At 48.6% G+C, this 16,767-nt stretch overlaps 1 protein-coding gene across 6 annotated transcripts in view; it reads right to left on the minus strand.

Annotated features, from left to right (window-relative positions):
* Positions 1-16,767, minus strand: part of LOC143277178 (TPR and ankyrin repeat-containing protein 1-like) — a 118,356-nt gene that overhangs the window by 66,011 nt on the left and 35,578 nt on the right. For all 6 annotated transcript variants that reach the window (XM_076581942.1, XM_076581943.1, XM_076581944.1 and 3 more), the window contains 10 exons: positions 14,576-15,028; positions 13,279-13,490; positions 10,890-11,091; positions 9,916-10,622; positions 7,958-8,152; positions 6,818-7,036; positions 5,623-5,913; positions 4,782-5,010; positions 3,324-3,628; positions 1,214-1,342 (listed from right to left, as the gene is read on the minus strand). In XM_076581942.1, coding sequence (XP_076438057.1) covers positions 1,214-1,342; positions 3,324-3,628; positions 4,782-5,010; positions 5,623-5,913; positions 6,818-7,036; positions 7,958-8,152; positions 9,916-10,622; positions 10,890-11,091; positions 13,279-13,490; positions 14,576-15,028 — 2,942 coding nt within the window. The remainder of the gene's footprint in view (positions 1-1,213; positions 1,343-3,323; positions 3,629-4,781; positions 5,011-5,622; positions 5,914-6,817; positions 7,037-7,957; positions 8,153-9,915; positions 10,623-10,889; positions 11,092-13,278; positions 13,491-14,575; positions 15,029-16,767) is intronic.

The raw sequence follows: 16,767 nt of genomic DNA on the forward strand, positions 1-16,767 counted from the left end.
ATCATGACCCAAAACATACTTGTTTATGCATGACCCAAAATGTATGTATCTGTCCATATGCTAAACCTGAAATGTACTTATGTCTGACCCAAAATATATTATCTGTCCATATCCTGACCCAAAATGCACTTTTTTATGCCTGACCCAAAATGTACGTATCTGTCCATATCCTGACCCAAAATGTACTTGTTTATGCCTGACCCAAAATGTATATATATATATATATATATATATATATATATATATATATATCTGTCCATATCCTGACCCAAAATGTACTTGTTTATGCCTGACCCCAAATGTGAGTTATCTGTCCATATTCTGACCCAAAATGCACTTGTTTGTGCCTGACCTAAAATATATCTGTCCATATTCTGACCCAAAATGTACTTGTTTATGCCTGACCCATATTATATGTCCATATTCGGACCCAAAATGCACTTGTTTATGCCTGACCCAAAATGTATTATCTGTCCATATCATGACCTAAAATGTACTTGTTTATGCTGACCCAAAATGTACTTGTTTATGCCTGACCCAAATTGTATTATCTGTCCATATCATGACCTAAAATGTACTTGTTTATGCTGACCCAAAATATACATATATCTGTCCATATCCTGACCCAAAAAGCACTTGTTCATACCTGACCCAAAATGTGTGTGTCTTTTGTCATTGCCTGACCCATAATGTACGTGTCGTTCATGCATGTCCTGACCCAAAATGCACACATTTTTCCACATCCAGTTTTTCTGTGTTTTTTGGTTTTACCAAGATGTACTTGTTATCCATGTCCATAAAAAGTACATGTTATCTATCCAAATTCTGACCCAATAGGTACATGTTCTTTCTCTACATCCTGACTGATTCAGATTTACCCAGGATTGTGGCAGTGTGTTAACATGCAGTCAGTCTTCTTCTTCTTCTTCTCCTTCTTCTCCTTCTTCTTCTTCTTCTCCTTCTTCTTCTTCTCCTTCTTCCCCTTCTCCTTTTCTTCTTATCATTATCATCACTATAATCATCATTATTACTATTATCATCATTATTGTTATCATACAGATGTACCCACGGCGATGGCAGTGTGTTTACCTGCAGTCTATGAAGCAGAGGAATCTCCAGCCACAACACACAGAACCACCCACCCCCCACACAAACACCCAGCCACCCACTCACACCCACACACACACAACCCACCCCATGCCCATACACACACCTGCAGTCTATGAGGCAGAGGCTCCTCCTCCACAGCCACGTGGTGTTGGGCCACATCGTCAGCGTGACACAGCTCTCGGAAGTTCTTCTGCACCTCGCTGCACAGCACCTGGTTCTTCGTCACAAACAGCTGTAACACACATGTAGCACACCTGTCATCACACCTGTCATCACACATCGTCAGCGTGACACAGCTCTCGGAAGTTCTTCTGCACCTCGCTGCACAGCACCTGGTTCTTCGTCACAAACAGCTGTAACACACATGTAGCACACCTGTCATCACACCTGTCATCACATCACACCTGTTGTAAACCTGTCATCACACCTGTCATCACACATCGTCAGCGTGACACAGCTCTCGGAAGTTCTTCTGCACCTCGCTGCACAGCACCTGGTTCTTCGTCACAAACAGCTGTAACACACATGTAGCACACCTGTCATCACATCACACCTGTTGTAAACCTGTCATCACACCTGTCTGTCCTCACACCTGTCGTCACACCTGTTGTAAACCTGTCCTCACACCTGTCATCACAACCCGTTGTAAACCTGTCCTCACACCTGTCGTCACACCTGTTGTAAACCTGACGTCACACCTGTTGTAAACCTGTCCTCACACCTGTCGTCACACCTGTTGTAAACCTGTCCTCACACCTGTCGTCACACCTGTTGTAAACCTGTCCTCACACCTGTTGTCACACCTGTCCTCACACCTGTCGTCACACCTGTTGTAAACCTGTCCTCACACCTGTTGTAAACCTGTCCTCACACCTGTTGTCACACCTGTCCTCACACCTGTTGTCACACGTGTTATCACAAATCACACCTGTCCTCACACCTGTTATCACACATCACACCTGTCATCACACCTGTTATCACACATCATACCTGTCATCATACCTGTCATCACACCTGTTGTCACACCTGTTATCACACATCACATCTGTCATACATCACACCTGTTATCACACATCACATCTGTCATCACACCTGTCATCACACCTGTCATCACACATCATACCTGTCATCACACCTGTCGTCACACCTGTTATCACACATCATACCTGTCATCACACCTGTCGTCAAACCTGTTATCACACATCATACCTGTCATCACACCTGTCGTCACACCTGTTATCACACATCATACCTGTCGTCACACCTGTCGTCACACATCATACCTGTCATCATACCTGTCATCACACCTGTCCTCACACATCACACCTGTCATCACACCTGTCGTCACACCTGTTATCACACATCATACCTGTCATCACACCTGTCGTCACACCTGTTATCACACATCATACCTGTCGTCACACCTGTTATCACACATCATACCTGTCATCACACCTGTCATCACACCTGTCGTCACACCTGTTATCACACATCACATCTGTCATCCATCACACCTGTCGTCCTACCTGTCATCACACCCGTTATCACACATCACACCTGTCGTCACACCTGTCACCACACCCGTTATCACACACCACACCTGTCGTCACACCTGTCATCACAACCGTTATCACACATCACACCTGTCGTCACACCTGTCATCACACATCACACCTGCCATTACCTATTATCACATCTATCATCACACCTCTCATTACACCTGTCATCACATCCTGTCATCACACACCAGCGCCACACACTGTCACAATGAACAGTACAGGATCAGCAACAGGTAAGAGCAAACAAAACCACACACATGAACCTCTGTAGATTCCACACACACACACAAATGCACACACATTCCCCCCCCCCCCCCTACCCCCCCCCATATACACACAGAGACACACAAACACACACACAAATGCACACACATCCCCCCTCCCCCTCCCATATACACACAGAGACACACAAACACACACACAAATGCACACACATCCCCCCTCCCCCTCCCATATACACACAGAGACACAAACAAATGCACACACAGACAAACACACATCCACCTCCCATATACACACAGAGACACAAACAAATGCACACACACACACCCCCCATATACAGACAGAGACACACAAACACACACATCCCCACCCCACCCCCACCCTCCCATCCACCCCCGCCCTTCCCCCCCGACCCACCTCCCCCACACTTACCTGATGCAAGTGGTCGTATTTCACACGAGACGAGGCTGCAGCACCATCCTCCTCCTCCTCCTCTTCTTCCTCCTCCTCCTCCCCCTCCTCTTCCTCCTCGTACCCATCATCCTCCTCCTCTTCCCAGCCCTGCAGTGTGCTGTGTGTGGGTGGAGAGGAGTGGGTGGGGGGGCTGGTCGACGCAGAAACCTTGACCTTGCGTTTCTCTTTGGGCTCTTTGTCCAACAGGCCCTCGAAAAGGTCAGCGTTGGGGTCGTCTTTTTCCTCCTCCTCGTCGTCCTCCTCCTCCCCCCCTTCTTTTGGCTCTGTGGGAAAAAGGCGGCACAGGATCAAGACATGCATGATGGGAAATTTCCTTCTTTTTTTTTCTTTTCTTTTCTCTCGGCTCACAGGTTTGGGGGAATCATTATTCAATATTTGAGTACCTTTTTTTTTTCTTTATTCCTTAATTTGTTTTAATTTTACTGCAGTGAGACATAAGACAAAATATACATATTCAACCATACCCCCCAAAAATAATACCGGCAAAAAAATAAAAAGGACTAAAACAAAAAGAGAGAGAAAAAAAACCTTCCATATAGCATAATCCATCTCTCTGCTCTTGGACTGGTACAAGAGAAATTGACTCAACAGACAGTACAGGCACAATACAATACAATACAATATAATGCAATGCAATGCAATACAGTATAATACAATACAGTACATGATTTCAGTAAAACATAGTACAATGCAATGCAAAGCAATACAATATAATACAATGCAATGCAATGGAATGCAATGTAATACAATACAATATAATGCAATGCAATACAATACATGATTTCAGTAGAACATAGTACAATGCAATGCAATGCAATGCAATACAATACAATGCAATACAACACAGTACACTAGTACACAGTATAACACAGCACATAACAGCCCACATCACAACACAACACCACCACACCCCACCTCACACTCCACCACACCACACCTCCCCACCAAATCACACCTCACCACACCACACCACAACATCACACCCCACCACACCACACACCACAACACAACACCACCACACACCACACCACACCACACCACCACACAACATTCCACCACCACATAACATAACCCCACTACACCACACAACACAACACAACACCACACCACACCACACACCACACCACACACCACACCACACAACACACCACCACCACATAACATAACCCCACTACACCACACCACACCACACACCACACCACACAACACACCACACTCCACCACCACATAACATAACCCCACTACACCACACCACACACCACCACACCACACACCACACCACACCACACAACACACCACCACACCACACACCACCACACCACACACCACCACACCACACACCACCACACCACACACCACACCACACCACACAACACACCACCACACAACACACCACCACACCACACAACCCCTCACCCTCCTGCGCCACAAAGTGCACCGTGCGGGGCAGCCAGGGGGCATAATCCATCTCCTTGGCCTTGGACCAGTAGGTGAGGAATCGACTCCACAGACGGTACAGACAGCAAGTTGTCTTCCCTGTCCCGCTACGCCCCAGCAACAGTATGGGGGCCGTGGACTGCAGGTGGATCACTGCGTGCTCACGGTCGGTCACCCGGAACGGGAAGTCGATCTTCATCTCCAGGTTCTGGGGAGAGGGATGGGGGGGTTGGGGGGGGGGGGGGGGTTGGGGAGGGTGGTTAGTTTTTGTCGGGTTTGATACTGTGGAAAGAAATTGTTGGGGGGTGGGGGTGTGGGGGTAGGGAGTGTATGTGCGCATGCGTACATGTGTGTCCATGTTCGCAGAATATGTTTGCAAATTTTGTGTGTGTGTGTGTGTGTGTCTGTGTCTGTGTGTGTGTGTGTGTGTGTGTGTGTGTGTGTGTGTGCGCGCGCACGCGCATGTGTGTGTGTGGCTGTAGGTGTATGTGCGTGGGTGTGTATGGGTGTGTGCAGGTACAAGCAAGTGCAAACACATGCATATATGTGCATGTCTGAAGAATGTTATCTGTGACACTTGTTTGCATTTAATGATAAAACAATAATTATATAGGCCTTTCAACCAGCTCAAAACACTATACAATTATACTTCAGACACAAACCACAACACACACACACACACACACACACTACACATGCACACACATATGTGAATGCACACACACACACACACACACACACTACACACACACACACACTACACACACACACATACTACACACACGTACACACACACATACACACACACACACACACACACCTTCAAAATGTTGTACACAAGCGCCGACGAGAAGCAGTAGAACTTGAGGATGTGGAACTCCATCTCACTGGCGCTGGCAGGGGGACACAACTGCAGCCGCCCCGGTGGCTCCCCCTGGCTGGCTTGACCCTCGTCCTCGCTGACCTCGGCCTCAGAGTACAGCATGGGGTATCGCTTCCTGACCCCCGACCCCTGGAACTGCTGACTCTTGACCCCTTTCAGCTCCCGTCGGATCAGGCAGTGCTCGCCTCGCTGGTGGGACTGGATGATGCGTTCCACTGCCGGCCGCATCTGTGGGGAGACGATGTGGGGGGGTGGGGGGAAGGTTATGTGGTAATAATGTGCTGATAGTTCTGTCGGGTGGGAGGGAAGAAGGTTTCTGGATGGTAGTGATGGCTCGATAGTTGTACGTTGATAGTTCTGTGGATGTGGTGTGTGTGTGTGTGTGTGTGTGTGTGTGTGTGAGACACAGGAGTTTAACAGCTTATGCCCCCCCCTCACCCCCCCCCCCCGCCCCCATCCCTCCCCCCCCCATTCCTCACACCCCACCAATCCCATGTCCCCATCAACAACTCAGCCCCCATTTCCCACACCACACCTTGACCCCCCTCTCACCTTGAAACACCCACAGCTTAACCCCCTCACCTTGACCCCTCGTTTTAACCCCACTCACCTTGACCTCCGCTCACCTTGAAGCCCCACTCACTTTGACCCCACACATCATGACCCCCTCACCTTGACCTTCACTCACCTTAACCACCCTCACTTTGACCCCCATCTTTGACCTCCACCACCCTGACCTCCCCAAACCTTGACCCCCCCCTCTTGACCTCCCCTCACCTTGACCCCTCGTCTTAACCCCACTCACCTTGACTCCCCTCACCTTGACCTCCACTCACCTTGAAGCCCCACTCACTTTGACCCCACACATCTTGACCCCCTCACCTTGACCTTCACTCACCTTAACCACCCTCACTTTGACCATCTTTGACCCCCACCACCCTGACCTCCCCTCACCTTGACCCCCCACACCCTGACCCCTCATCTTGACCCCCCTCACCTTGACACCCCCACACCATGACTCCCCCCCCCCACCCCCCCTGCTCCACACCTTGACCCTCATCACCTTGACCCCGCCCCACCCCCCTCACCTTGACCCCGCCCCCACACACTGACCCCGCCCCACCCCCCTCACCTTGACCCCAGGGAACACAATGTCCCAGATCCGGATGATCTCGGTGTACATGCGCCCGCCCCTCACGGCAAACTCCGCCCTCCTGTCATCCTCATCAATCCTCTTCTCGGCCGCCTCACTGAGCCGGGGGGAGAAGGCGATGGCCAGCTCCCACAGCACCCGGCCACCCTTCACGAACTTGGCCTGTCGCAGGTTGAGGGTGCTGGGCACCCTGTGCACCTGGGATGACACACCGTGCATGATAAGTTAAGGACTGCAGGATGTGTGGTTCCTTGTGCACCTGTGATAATACACCACGCACGATACGTTAACCCTCAAAGTGCTGGATATAATAAAACATACATACAGAAATCATGCTCAAAACAAAGGGACAGTTTGCCTCCGCTACCTGTGCTCTGATTTGGGGCATTTGTATGCTTATCAATAAGAATAAACAGGTAAACGTAAACATTTTTGGATAGTAGAGTGAATGAAGAATCAGATAAAAGTAAGAAAAAGGCTGTACCTTGTGTGTAGTTGGAGATATTCCACAGGATATAATCAACAAATTTTGCACACTTATTTTCCGTGCATGATAAGTTAAGGACTAGAGGATGTGTGGCACACTGTGCACCTAAAATAATACACCGTGCATGATAAGTTAAGGACTACAGGATGTGTGGTACACTGTGCACCTGAAATAATACACCATGCATGATAAGTTAAGGACTACAGGATGTGTGGTACATTGTGCACCTGAAATAATACACCGTGCATGATAAGTTAAGGACTACAGGATGTGTGGTACATTGTGCACCTGGGATAATACACCATGCATGATAAGTTAAGGACCACAGCCTGTCTGGTATTTTGTGCACCTGGGATAATACACCATGCACAAAAAGTTAAGGACCGCAGCCTGTCTGGTACCTTTGCGCACATGCCACACATACCATGCACAATAAGTTAAGGACCACAAACCTGTCTAGTACCTTGCGCACCCGCCACACAAACCGTACGCATGTCACATATGCAGCCACACACACACACAGACACACACACACAACCGAAACCCACACATCCATACTCAGCCACCACCACACACACCCACACCCAACACACACCCCCACAGCACCCACACCCACCCACACCCCCACACACCCCAACATCCACCCTGCGACACAGCTGCTGCCTCCACTCCCCGCTGGCCAGGAAGCGGATGGCGCGGACGATGCGCTGTTTGAGGGCGGCGGTCACACGCTGGTCGCGGAGCGTCTTCCACACCTCCGCCGTGCACTCCACCTCCCACTCCAGGTTGTCAAAGTTCAACAGGTCGGGGTCTTCCGCTTCCTCCGACTGTCACACACACACACACACAGCAGGGTGGCAGAATTTTTCTTACCTTTTTCTGCTTTCTGTTGTGTGAACAACGTATCTTAAAAATGATGTTTATATTCATTGTAAATTCTTTAAACATATTAATCTCCACGGCGGTTCAAAAAAAAGAAAGAAAAAAGGGGGGACACAATGTATGTCTGCAATGACTGTCGTTTATATGCAGTTTGAAAATGTGTATTTCAACATAATTGCAATTGTGTAGCGTCCACCAGCCGTCAAACGAAACAAATGTATTTAATCATATTCCTGAGCACGATATAAACTATTAGCTTGTTGTTGCTCCGCCATCTATCTGTACATGTGTGACATGTTCACTGAATAAAATTTTGTTTAAAAAAAACGTGGCAGAATGGTTAAGACACTTATCTGCTGATACAGTGAGGGTCTGTGTTCTTCTTCGTCGTCTTCTTCTGCGTTCACTCGTATGCACACGAGTGGGCTTTTACGTGTATGACCGTTTTTACCCTGCCATGTAGGCAGCCATACTCCGTTTTCGGGGGTGTGCATGCTGGGTATGTTCTCGTTTCCATAACCCACCGTACGCTGACATGGATTACAGGATCTTTAATGTGCGTATTTGATCTTCTGTTTGCGTATACACACGAAGGGGGTTCAGGCACTAGCAGGTCTGCACATATGTTGACCTGGGAGATCGTAAAAATCTCCACCCTTTACCCACCAGGCGCCGTCACCGTGATTCGAACCCGGGACCCTCAGATTGACAGTCCAACGCTTTAACCACTCGGCTATTCCGCCTGTCAGGGTCTGGGCTCAATCACACCTGTCTGACTGGAAAATCAAACAGAACATCAAATGATTACCTAGCTCTTTCGGCTGATTCTGGCTTCTTCTTCTTCTTCACTCATATGTACACCAGTTTATACTCCGCCATGTAGGCAGCCATACTCCATTTTCAGGGGTACACTGGGGCTAAAATTAAACCAAGATCGCTACTGATCAATGAACACCCAGGGCCCTCTGTTTGAGGCTCTGCCATCAACGCTCTTCCTCCGCCTCCTCCCCTACCTCCTGTCAACTCCAGACCACCTCCCGAAAAGCGCTATACCTTGAGTGGAAACAGAACGAACTCCAGACCACCTCCCGAAAAGCGCTAAACCTTGAGTGGAAACAGAACGAACTCCAGACCACCTCCCGAAAAGCGCTAAACCTTGAGTGGAAACAGAACGAAGTGTTTTCACGCCCATCGTTCACGTGTACGAATCACTGTGAAACCAAAGGGACCAAAGACAAAACATCAAGACATTTGTGTGGAGGGTTGGCCAAGTGCTGACATGTTCGCCTATGAAGCGAGAGAATCTGAGCACACTAGTTGGAATCCCACAGTCGCCAATATTTTCTCCCCTTGCACTGGACTTTGAGTGGTGGTCTGGACACTAGTCATTTGAATGAGATGCAAACCGAGGTTCAATTTGCTGCATGCGCTTAGTGCATGTAAAAAAACAAAACACGGAAACAAGAGGGTTGTACCTGGCAAAATTTTGTAGAAAAGTCCACTTCAGAAGGAAAACAAAACTGCCGGCAGAAAAACTACAAAACAAATGGGTGGCACTGTGAGTGCAGTGACATGCTTTCCCTGGGGAGAGCAGCCCAAAGTTCACAGAGAAATGTGTTGTGAAAAAAAGAGTATCAATACATTCCAATACATGACAATACTGACAGATACAATGCTGGAGTAACTACAGACAGCAAAAGATCTTCACCTTTTCTTCTTCCTCTTCCTCCTCTTCCTCCTCCTCCTCAGCTGGCTGAGCGTCCCCCTTGTCATTGGGCAAGGTGAGAGTGGCCCCCCTTTTCGCAGCGGCAACCTTCTCCTCATCATCCTCACTGTCAGAGATGGACAACTGTCGTTGTGGTCGCCCCTTCTCCAGCCACTTGCCCTTTGAACTCTTCGCCAGCCGCGCCTCCACAGGGGTCAATTCACTCAGGTGGTCCACCAGCGAGGTCAAGATCGCCACCGCGTCCTTCGTCCGGAAACCGGGACGGTCCACCTGCAACGGTTGGTGCCCCTCCTTGCTGCCTTCGTTGTCTCCCCTGTCCTCGCTCTTCATTGTCGAGGAGGGCTCCAGGTCAGGGGGTGGGGTCGTTTGCTTGGGGAGGATGTCGTCTCTGCGCTTGGCGGCGAGCGAGGTCTGTTTTCCGGCCACCTTGAGGTACTGGGTTCGACGATCGTGGCTCTTGAGGAAGTCGATGGCGGCTTTCCCTTCCGAGTTCTTGACGTCCACGGGAACGTCCTTGGAGACGAGAAGCTCCACGGCCCGGTGGGAGTGTTTGGAGTAGTGGGCCTTGCATGCCAGGTGGAGCAAAGTGTTGCCCAGCTTGTCCACACAGCACACGTCCAGGTAGGGGTACCTGCCCGGGTCCTTGTCGTAAAGGGACAGCAGCAGCTCAAACAGGCTGAAACTGTTGCCTGGAGACACAAAGGGGAAAAACATTTGAAATCATCTCAGTAAAAGGACTTGGTAAAAGTGGACTTATAAAGAGGCAACTTATCAAGCCACACGCTCTTCTTCAGGTTCAAACAGGCTGAAACTGTTGCCTGGATACACAAGGAGAAAAAAAATTGAAATCATCTGAGTAAGAGGTATACTAAAAGAATCTTGGTAAAAGTCGACTTGACATAAGATAAAAGTGGCAACATATCAAGCCACAACAGTGATTCTACAATGTGTGTGACCTTTGTCCCTGTCGAGAGCGAGGCTGAGGGCGGCGTGCAGGGGCGTGTCGTTGGGGTCAAGGGTCAGGAAGCGAGGCTCCGCCCCCTTCTCCACCAGGCGTTCCACCAGGCGCCACTCCCCGTGCTGGATGGTGGCTGCCATCATCTCCCTCGTCTGGCTGCTCACCACCCTCCCTCCGTGGCTCAGCAACAGGTCCAGGATCTGAAACATCATCGTCGCCGTCACATCATCATCATCGTCACAGCATCACAACATCATCATCACATCCCCCCCATCCCCACGTGGCTCAGCAACAGGTCCAGGATCTGAAACATCATCGTCGCCGTCACATCATCATCATCATCACAACATCATCATCACATCCCCCCCATCCCCACGTGGCTCAGCAACAGGTCCAGGATCTGAAACATCATCGTCGCCGTCACATCATCATCACAACATCATCATCACATCCCCCCCATCCACACGTGGCTCAGCAACAGGTCCAGGATCTGAAACATCATCGTCGCCGTCACATCATCATCATCATCACAACATCATCAAAGTCACAGCATCACAACATCATCATCAACGTCATCGTCACATCATCACAACATCATCATCACATCATCCCCCCCATCCCCACGTGGCTCAGCAACAGGTCCAGGATCTGAAACATCATCGTCGCCGTCACATCATCATCAACGTCATCATCATCATCACAACATCATCAAAGTCACAGCATCGTCACATCATCACAACATCATCATCACATCCCCCCCATCCCCACGTGGCTCAGCAACAGGTCCAGGATCTGAAACATCATCGTCGCCGTCACATCATCATCAACGTCATCATCATCATCACATCATCATCAAAGTCACAGCATCGTCACATCATCACAACATCATCATCACATCCCCCCCATCCCCACGTGGCTCAGCAACAGGTCCAGGATCTGAAACATCATCGTCGTTGTCACAACATCATCATCGTCACATCATCACAACATCATCAAAGTCACAGCATCGTCACATCATCACAACATCATCATCACATCCCCCCCATCCCCACGTGGCTCAGCAACAGGTCCAGGATCTGAAACATCATCGTCATCGTCACAACATCATCATCGTCACATCATCACAACATCATCGTCACATCCCCCACCCCACCCCACTCCCTCTGGCTCAGCAACAGGTCCAGGATCTAAAACATCATCGTCATCGTCACAACATCATCGTTACATCATCACAACATCATCACATCCCGCCCCCCAGTCCCACCCCACCCTCCGTGGCTCAGCAACAGGTCCAAGATCTGAAACATCATCGTCATGATATCATCGTCACATTATCGTCGTCACAACATCATCGTCAAGTCGTCATGCTTACAACATCACAACATCATCCTCACATAGTCACAACATCATCCTCACATCATCATAACATTATTGTCACATCATCCTCACATCGTCATCGCTACAATGTCACACTGTCACACCATCATCATCCTCACATCATCAGCCTCACACCATCACATCATCTTCACCTCGTCACAATATCTTCGTCACATCATCACAACATCATCATCGTCACAATATCATCGCCACATCAGCGACACATCGAAACAACATCATCGTCACATCCTCGTCATCACAACATCAACGTCACATCATCACATCATCACCACAACATCATCGTCACCTCGCCACAATATCACTGTAACATCATCGTCACAACACAACTGTCATATCGCCACAATATCTTCGCCACATCGTCACAACATCACCACAACATCATCGTCACAACAACAACAAGAGAGGCAAGGCCTTCAAGACTCACTTGTGATAAATTAAGTCCCCTAGCATTAATTACAGAGTAATTTCCCTTTTTTACTATCTGCACCAAAACGTTTGCAAAATAAATAAAAATTCCATGCTTAGCAAAAGAAGTTCCTGTTTGAACAAAAAATGATAATAATGACTCCTCTTGTTGTTGTGTCAGAATAAGAGGTCAGAGTGCCAAGTTTAGAGAATACAAAAAATATAAACAGTAAATGCAGTTTGCATATAATTAGGCTTCTTTTTTTTATTTTTTGGTGCCCATCCCAGAGGTGCAATATTGTTTTAAACAAGATGACTGGAAAGAACTGAATTTTTCCTATTTTTATGCCAAATTTGGTGTCAACTGACAAAGTATCTGCAGAGAAAATGTCAATGTTAAAGTTTACCACGGACACACAGACACACGGACGGACACACACACACACACACACACACACAGACAACCGAACACCGGGTTAAAACATAGACTCACTTTGTTTACACAAGTGAGTCAATAAAAGCATCTGGTAAAGTCGCCTATGGCAGTCAAAGAGTTCAGTTTAAGGACAAAACACCGCCGTCACCTGCAGTCTCTGCATCTCGGCCCCACACAGTCCTTTGTCCCTCAGCAGGGCCAGCACCGACATGCTGTGGGCGAAGGTTCCCCGCGGAACGTCCATCGACTTGGCCTTCTCCACCACCACCTGCAGCTGGCGCCACCTGTCCTGCGAGGCCAGCTTCTCCAACACCTTGTGCAGGTGGGGCTGGGACATCTTCAGTAAGACGTCAGGTACTTCTGCAACACACACCTGGGGAGTGTTAGTGAGGGGGAGATAGGGAGATAGGGAGAGAGAGGAAGAGGGAGAGAGAGAAAGAAAGAGGGAGAGAATGTGCGTGTGTGTGTGTGTGTGTGCGAGTGTGTGTGTGTGTGTGTTTGTGTGTATGTGTGTGTGTGTGTATGTGTGTGTATGTGTGTGTGTGTGTGTGTGTGTGTGTGTGTCTGTGTGAGTGTATGTGTGTGTGTGTTTGTGTGTATGTGTGTGTGTGTGTATGTGTGTGTGTGTGTGTGTGTGTGTGTGTGTGTGTCTGTGTGAGTGTATGTGTGTGTGCGCGCGCACGCAGCACATGCACACGTGCACATTTGTATGTATAAGTGAATGAGTGAGTGAGTGAGTGAGTGAGTGTGTGTGTGTGTGTGTGTGTGTGTGTGTGTGTCTGGTGTGGAGGGGTGAGTGTGTGTGTGTGTTTGTGTGTATGTGTGTGTGTGTGAGTGTGGAGGGCAGGGTGAGGGAGAGAGAGAGAGAGAGAGAGAGAGAGAGAGAGAGAGAGAGAGAGAGAGAGAGCGTTTGTGTGTCTGTGTGTGTGTGTGCCTCAATCAACAAGCATATCATTATCACATCATTGTAGCACACCCCTTAGCGCACGTAAAAGAGCCCACACCAACAAAAGGATTGTCCCTGGAAAACAAACACCCCTCCAGGCAGAAAGGAATTTTTAAAGTGTAGTTCTGTAGTGAGGCACCATGCCCCTCCCCTGGGGAGAGCAGCCTGAATTTCAAGCAGAGAAATCTTTCATGACAACAACAACAACAATAATGGAAAGAGCAGCGTGAATTTCAAGCAGATAAATCTGTTGTGACAACAACAACAACGACGAAAGTGGAAAGAACAGACTGAATTTCAAGCAGAGAAATCTGTCGTGACAACAACAACAACAACAATGAAATTGGAAAGAGCAGCCTGAATTTCAAGCAGATAAATCTGTCGTGACAACAACAACAACAACAACAAGAAGTAAAGTGGAAACAGCAGCCTGAATTTCAAGCAGAGAAATCTGTCGCCACAACAACAACAACAAAAAAGGTAAAAAAAAGCACCTCACCTGGAGTCAGTGACTTGCCCAGTTCCCTCGCAATCAGGTCCAGACTTTCCTTCACGAACTTGTCGTGGCGTGAATCCCGCTGGTGCTTATAGCCCATCAGAGTGATCAGCTTGGAGTACCCCAGCCTCGTTTTGTCCTGCGTGAAGAAGTTTTTCGCCTCCCCAATCATCTCCTGACACGAGCTGCACTGCAGACGTTGGCTGCTGTTGGAGTTCTCCGCCGCTGTGTTGCCACCCGCCATCTTGGCGTCGCCCATTTTGTTGCCGTTAGCGGCAGCGCCAGCGGTGGTAGTGGTGGTGTGTGTGCTGGTGTGTGTGGTGGTGGCTCCGTTTCCTGTTGTGGAGGTTTTGGAGGGTTGAGGCTTGGTGCCGTTTTGGGCCGGGGGGTCAGTTTTGGTGGTGGGGGCGGTGGAACTGGGCGGAGATGCTGACTTCGCTGGCCGGGGTTCAGACGCTGCAACAAGTTTAACCCTTCAACTGCTGAAACAACATGCAATGCTGTAGGCTGCACAAGTTTAACCCTTTAGCTTCTAAAACAACATGCAATGCTGTAGGCTGCACAAGTTTAACCCTTTAACTGCTGACACAACATGCAATGCCGTAGGCTGCACAAGTTTAACCCTTTAACTGCTGACACAACATGCAATGCTGTAGGCTGCACAAGTTTAACCCTTTAGCTTCTGACACAACATGCAATGCTGTAGGCTGCTCAAGTTTAACCCTTTAACTCCTGACACAACATGCAATGCTGTAGGCTGCACAAGTTTAACCCTTTAACTGCTGACACAACATGCGATGCCGTAGGCTGCACAAGTTTAACCCTTTAACTGCTGACACAACATGCAGTGCTGTAGGCTGCACAAATTTAACCCTTTAGCTTCTGACACAACATGCAATGCTGTAGGCTGCACAAGTTTAACTCTTTAACTGCTGACTCGCTTTTGGTAAAGAGGTGTCCAACGTTTCAGACCATCTGGGACTGTCTTGGTTGGAAATGACGGTGAAGGTAAGAGAAAAGCAGAAGAAAAGTTATCAGTATTAACTCTCTCCATACGAATGGCGAAAGAGACGATGTTAACAGCGTTTCATCCCAATTACCATCATCAAAATATTGCAAGAGGAAGGCTCTTATACTGAAGAGGTGAATGTTGACAAAGAATACCACAATTCTTATGACGGAAGCTAAAGGTTGGGTCATTCAGACACCCACTGGACATCCGAGGGGTCTGTGTAGAGGAGAAGAGAGGACTGACTGTACTGAGTGAGTTAAGTGAAGGGAGGCGAGGAAAAGCAGAGAAGCAGGCAGAGATTCGGAGGGGGGGGCGGGAGAAGAAGATACACCGGATTCTCTCCCTTTCCTTTCCCCTCCTTTCCCTTTCTTGCCCCCCCCCCCCCCCCCCCCCCCCCGTCCTCTAAAGCCCTGATCATCTTTTTTTTTCTTTTCTCTCCCCAGTCACTCCATTCCCCCCCCCTCCCGCCCCCCCACAACCACTTTCCTTCCCATTCTGAATCTTTTTCTCCCACCCCCTCTGAACCTCTACTCACTTCTCAGTTCACAGCGTTACAACAGGAAAGCGTGTGACCATGCAGTGCAGTGGAAAATGAACTTGTGGGAACGATACTGACATCAGCGTAACGTCAGGAACAAACTGCGATCGAGCGTGACAAAATTCCATTGTAACAGTTGGCATCTCTGTACAATAAACGACACAAACCCCACCCATCTTCCTTGGTGACCTTGACCAGGTGGTCACACAGCACCACAAACTGACCACCATTTTCAAAGCACCACCAACTGACCTCCATTTTCAAAGCACCACAAACTGACCCACCATTTTCAAAGCACCATAAACTGACCACCATTTTCAAAGTACCACAAAGCCTCCATTTTCAAAGCACCATAAACTGACCACCATTTTCAAAGCACCACAAACTGAGTTGACCTCCATTTTCAAAGCACCACAAACTGACCTCCATTTTCAAAGCACCACAAACTGACCACCATTTTCAAAGCACCACAAACTGACCATCATTTTCAAAGCATCACAAACTGAGTTGACCTCCATTTTCAAAGCACCACAAACTGACCTCCATTTTCAAAGCACCACAAACTGACCACCATTTTCAAAGCACCACAAACTGACCACCATTTTCAAAGCACCACATACTGACCACCATCTGCAAAGCACCACA

This window comes from Babylonia areolata, chromosome 33, assembly GCF_041734735.1.
Source record: "Babylonia areolata isolate BAREFJ2019XMU chromosome 33, ASM4173473v1, whole genome shotgun sequence".
Lineage (NCBI taxonomy): Eukaryota > Metazoa > Mollusca > Gastropoda > Neogastropoda > Buccinidae > Babylonia > Babylonia areolata.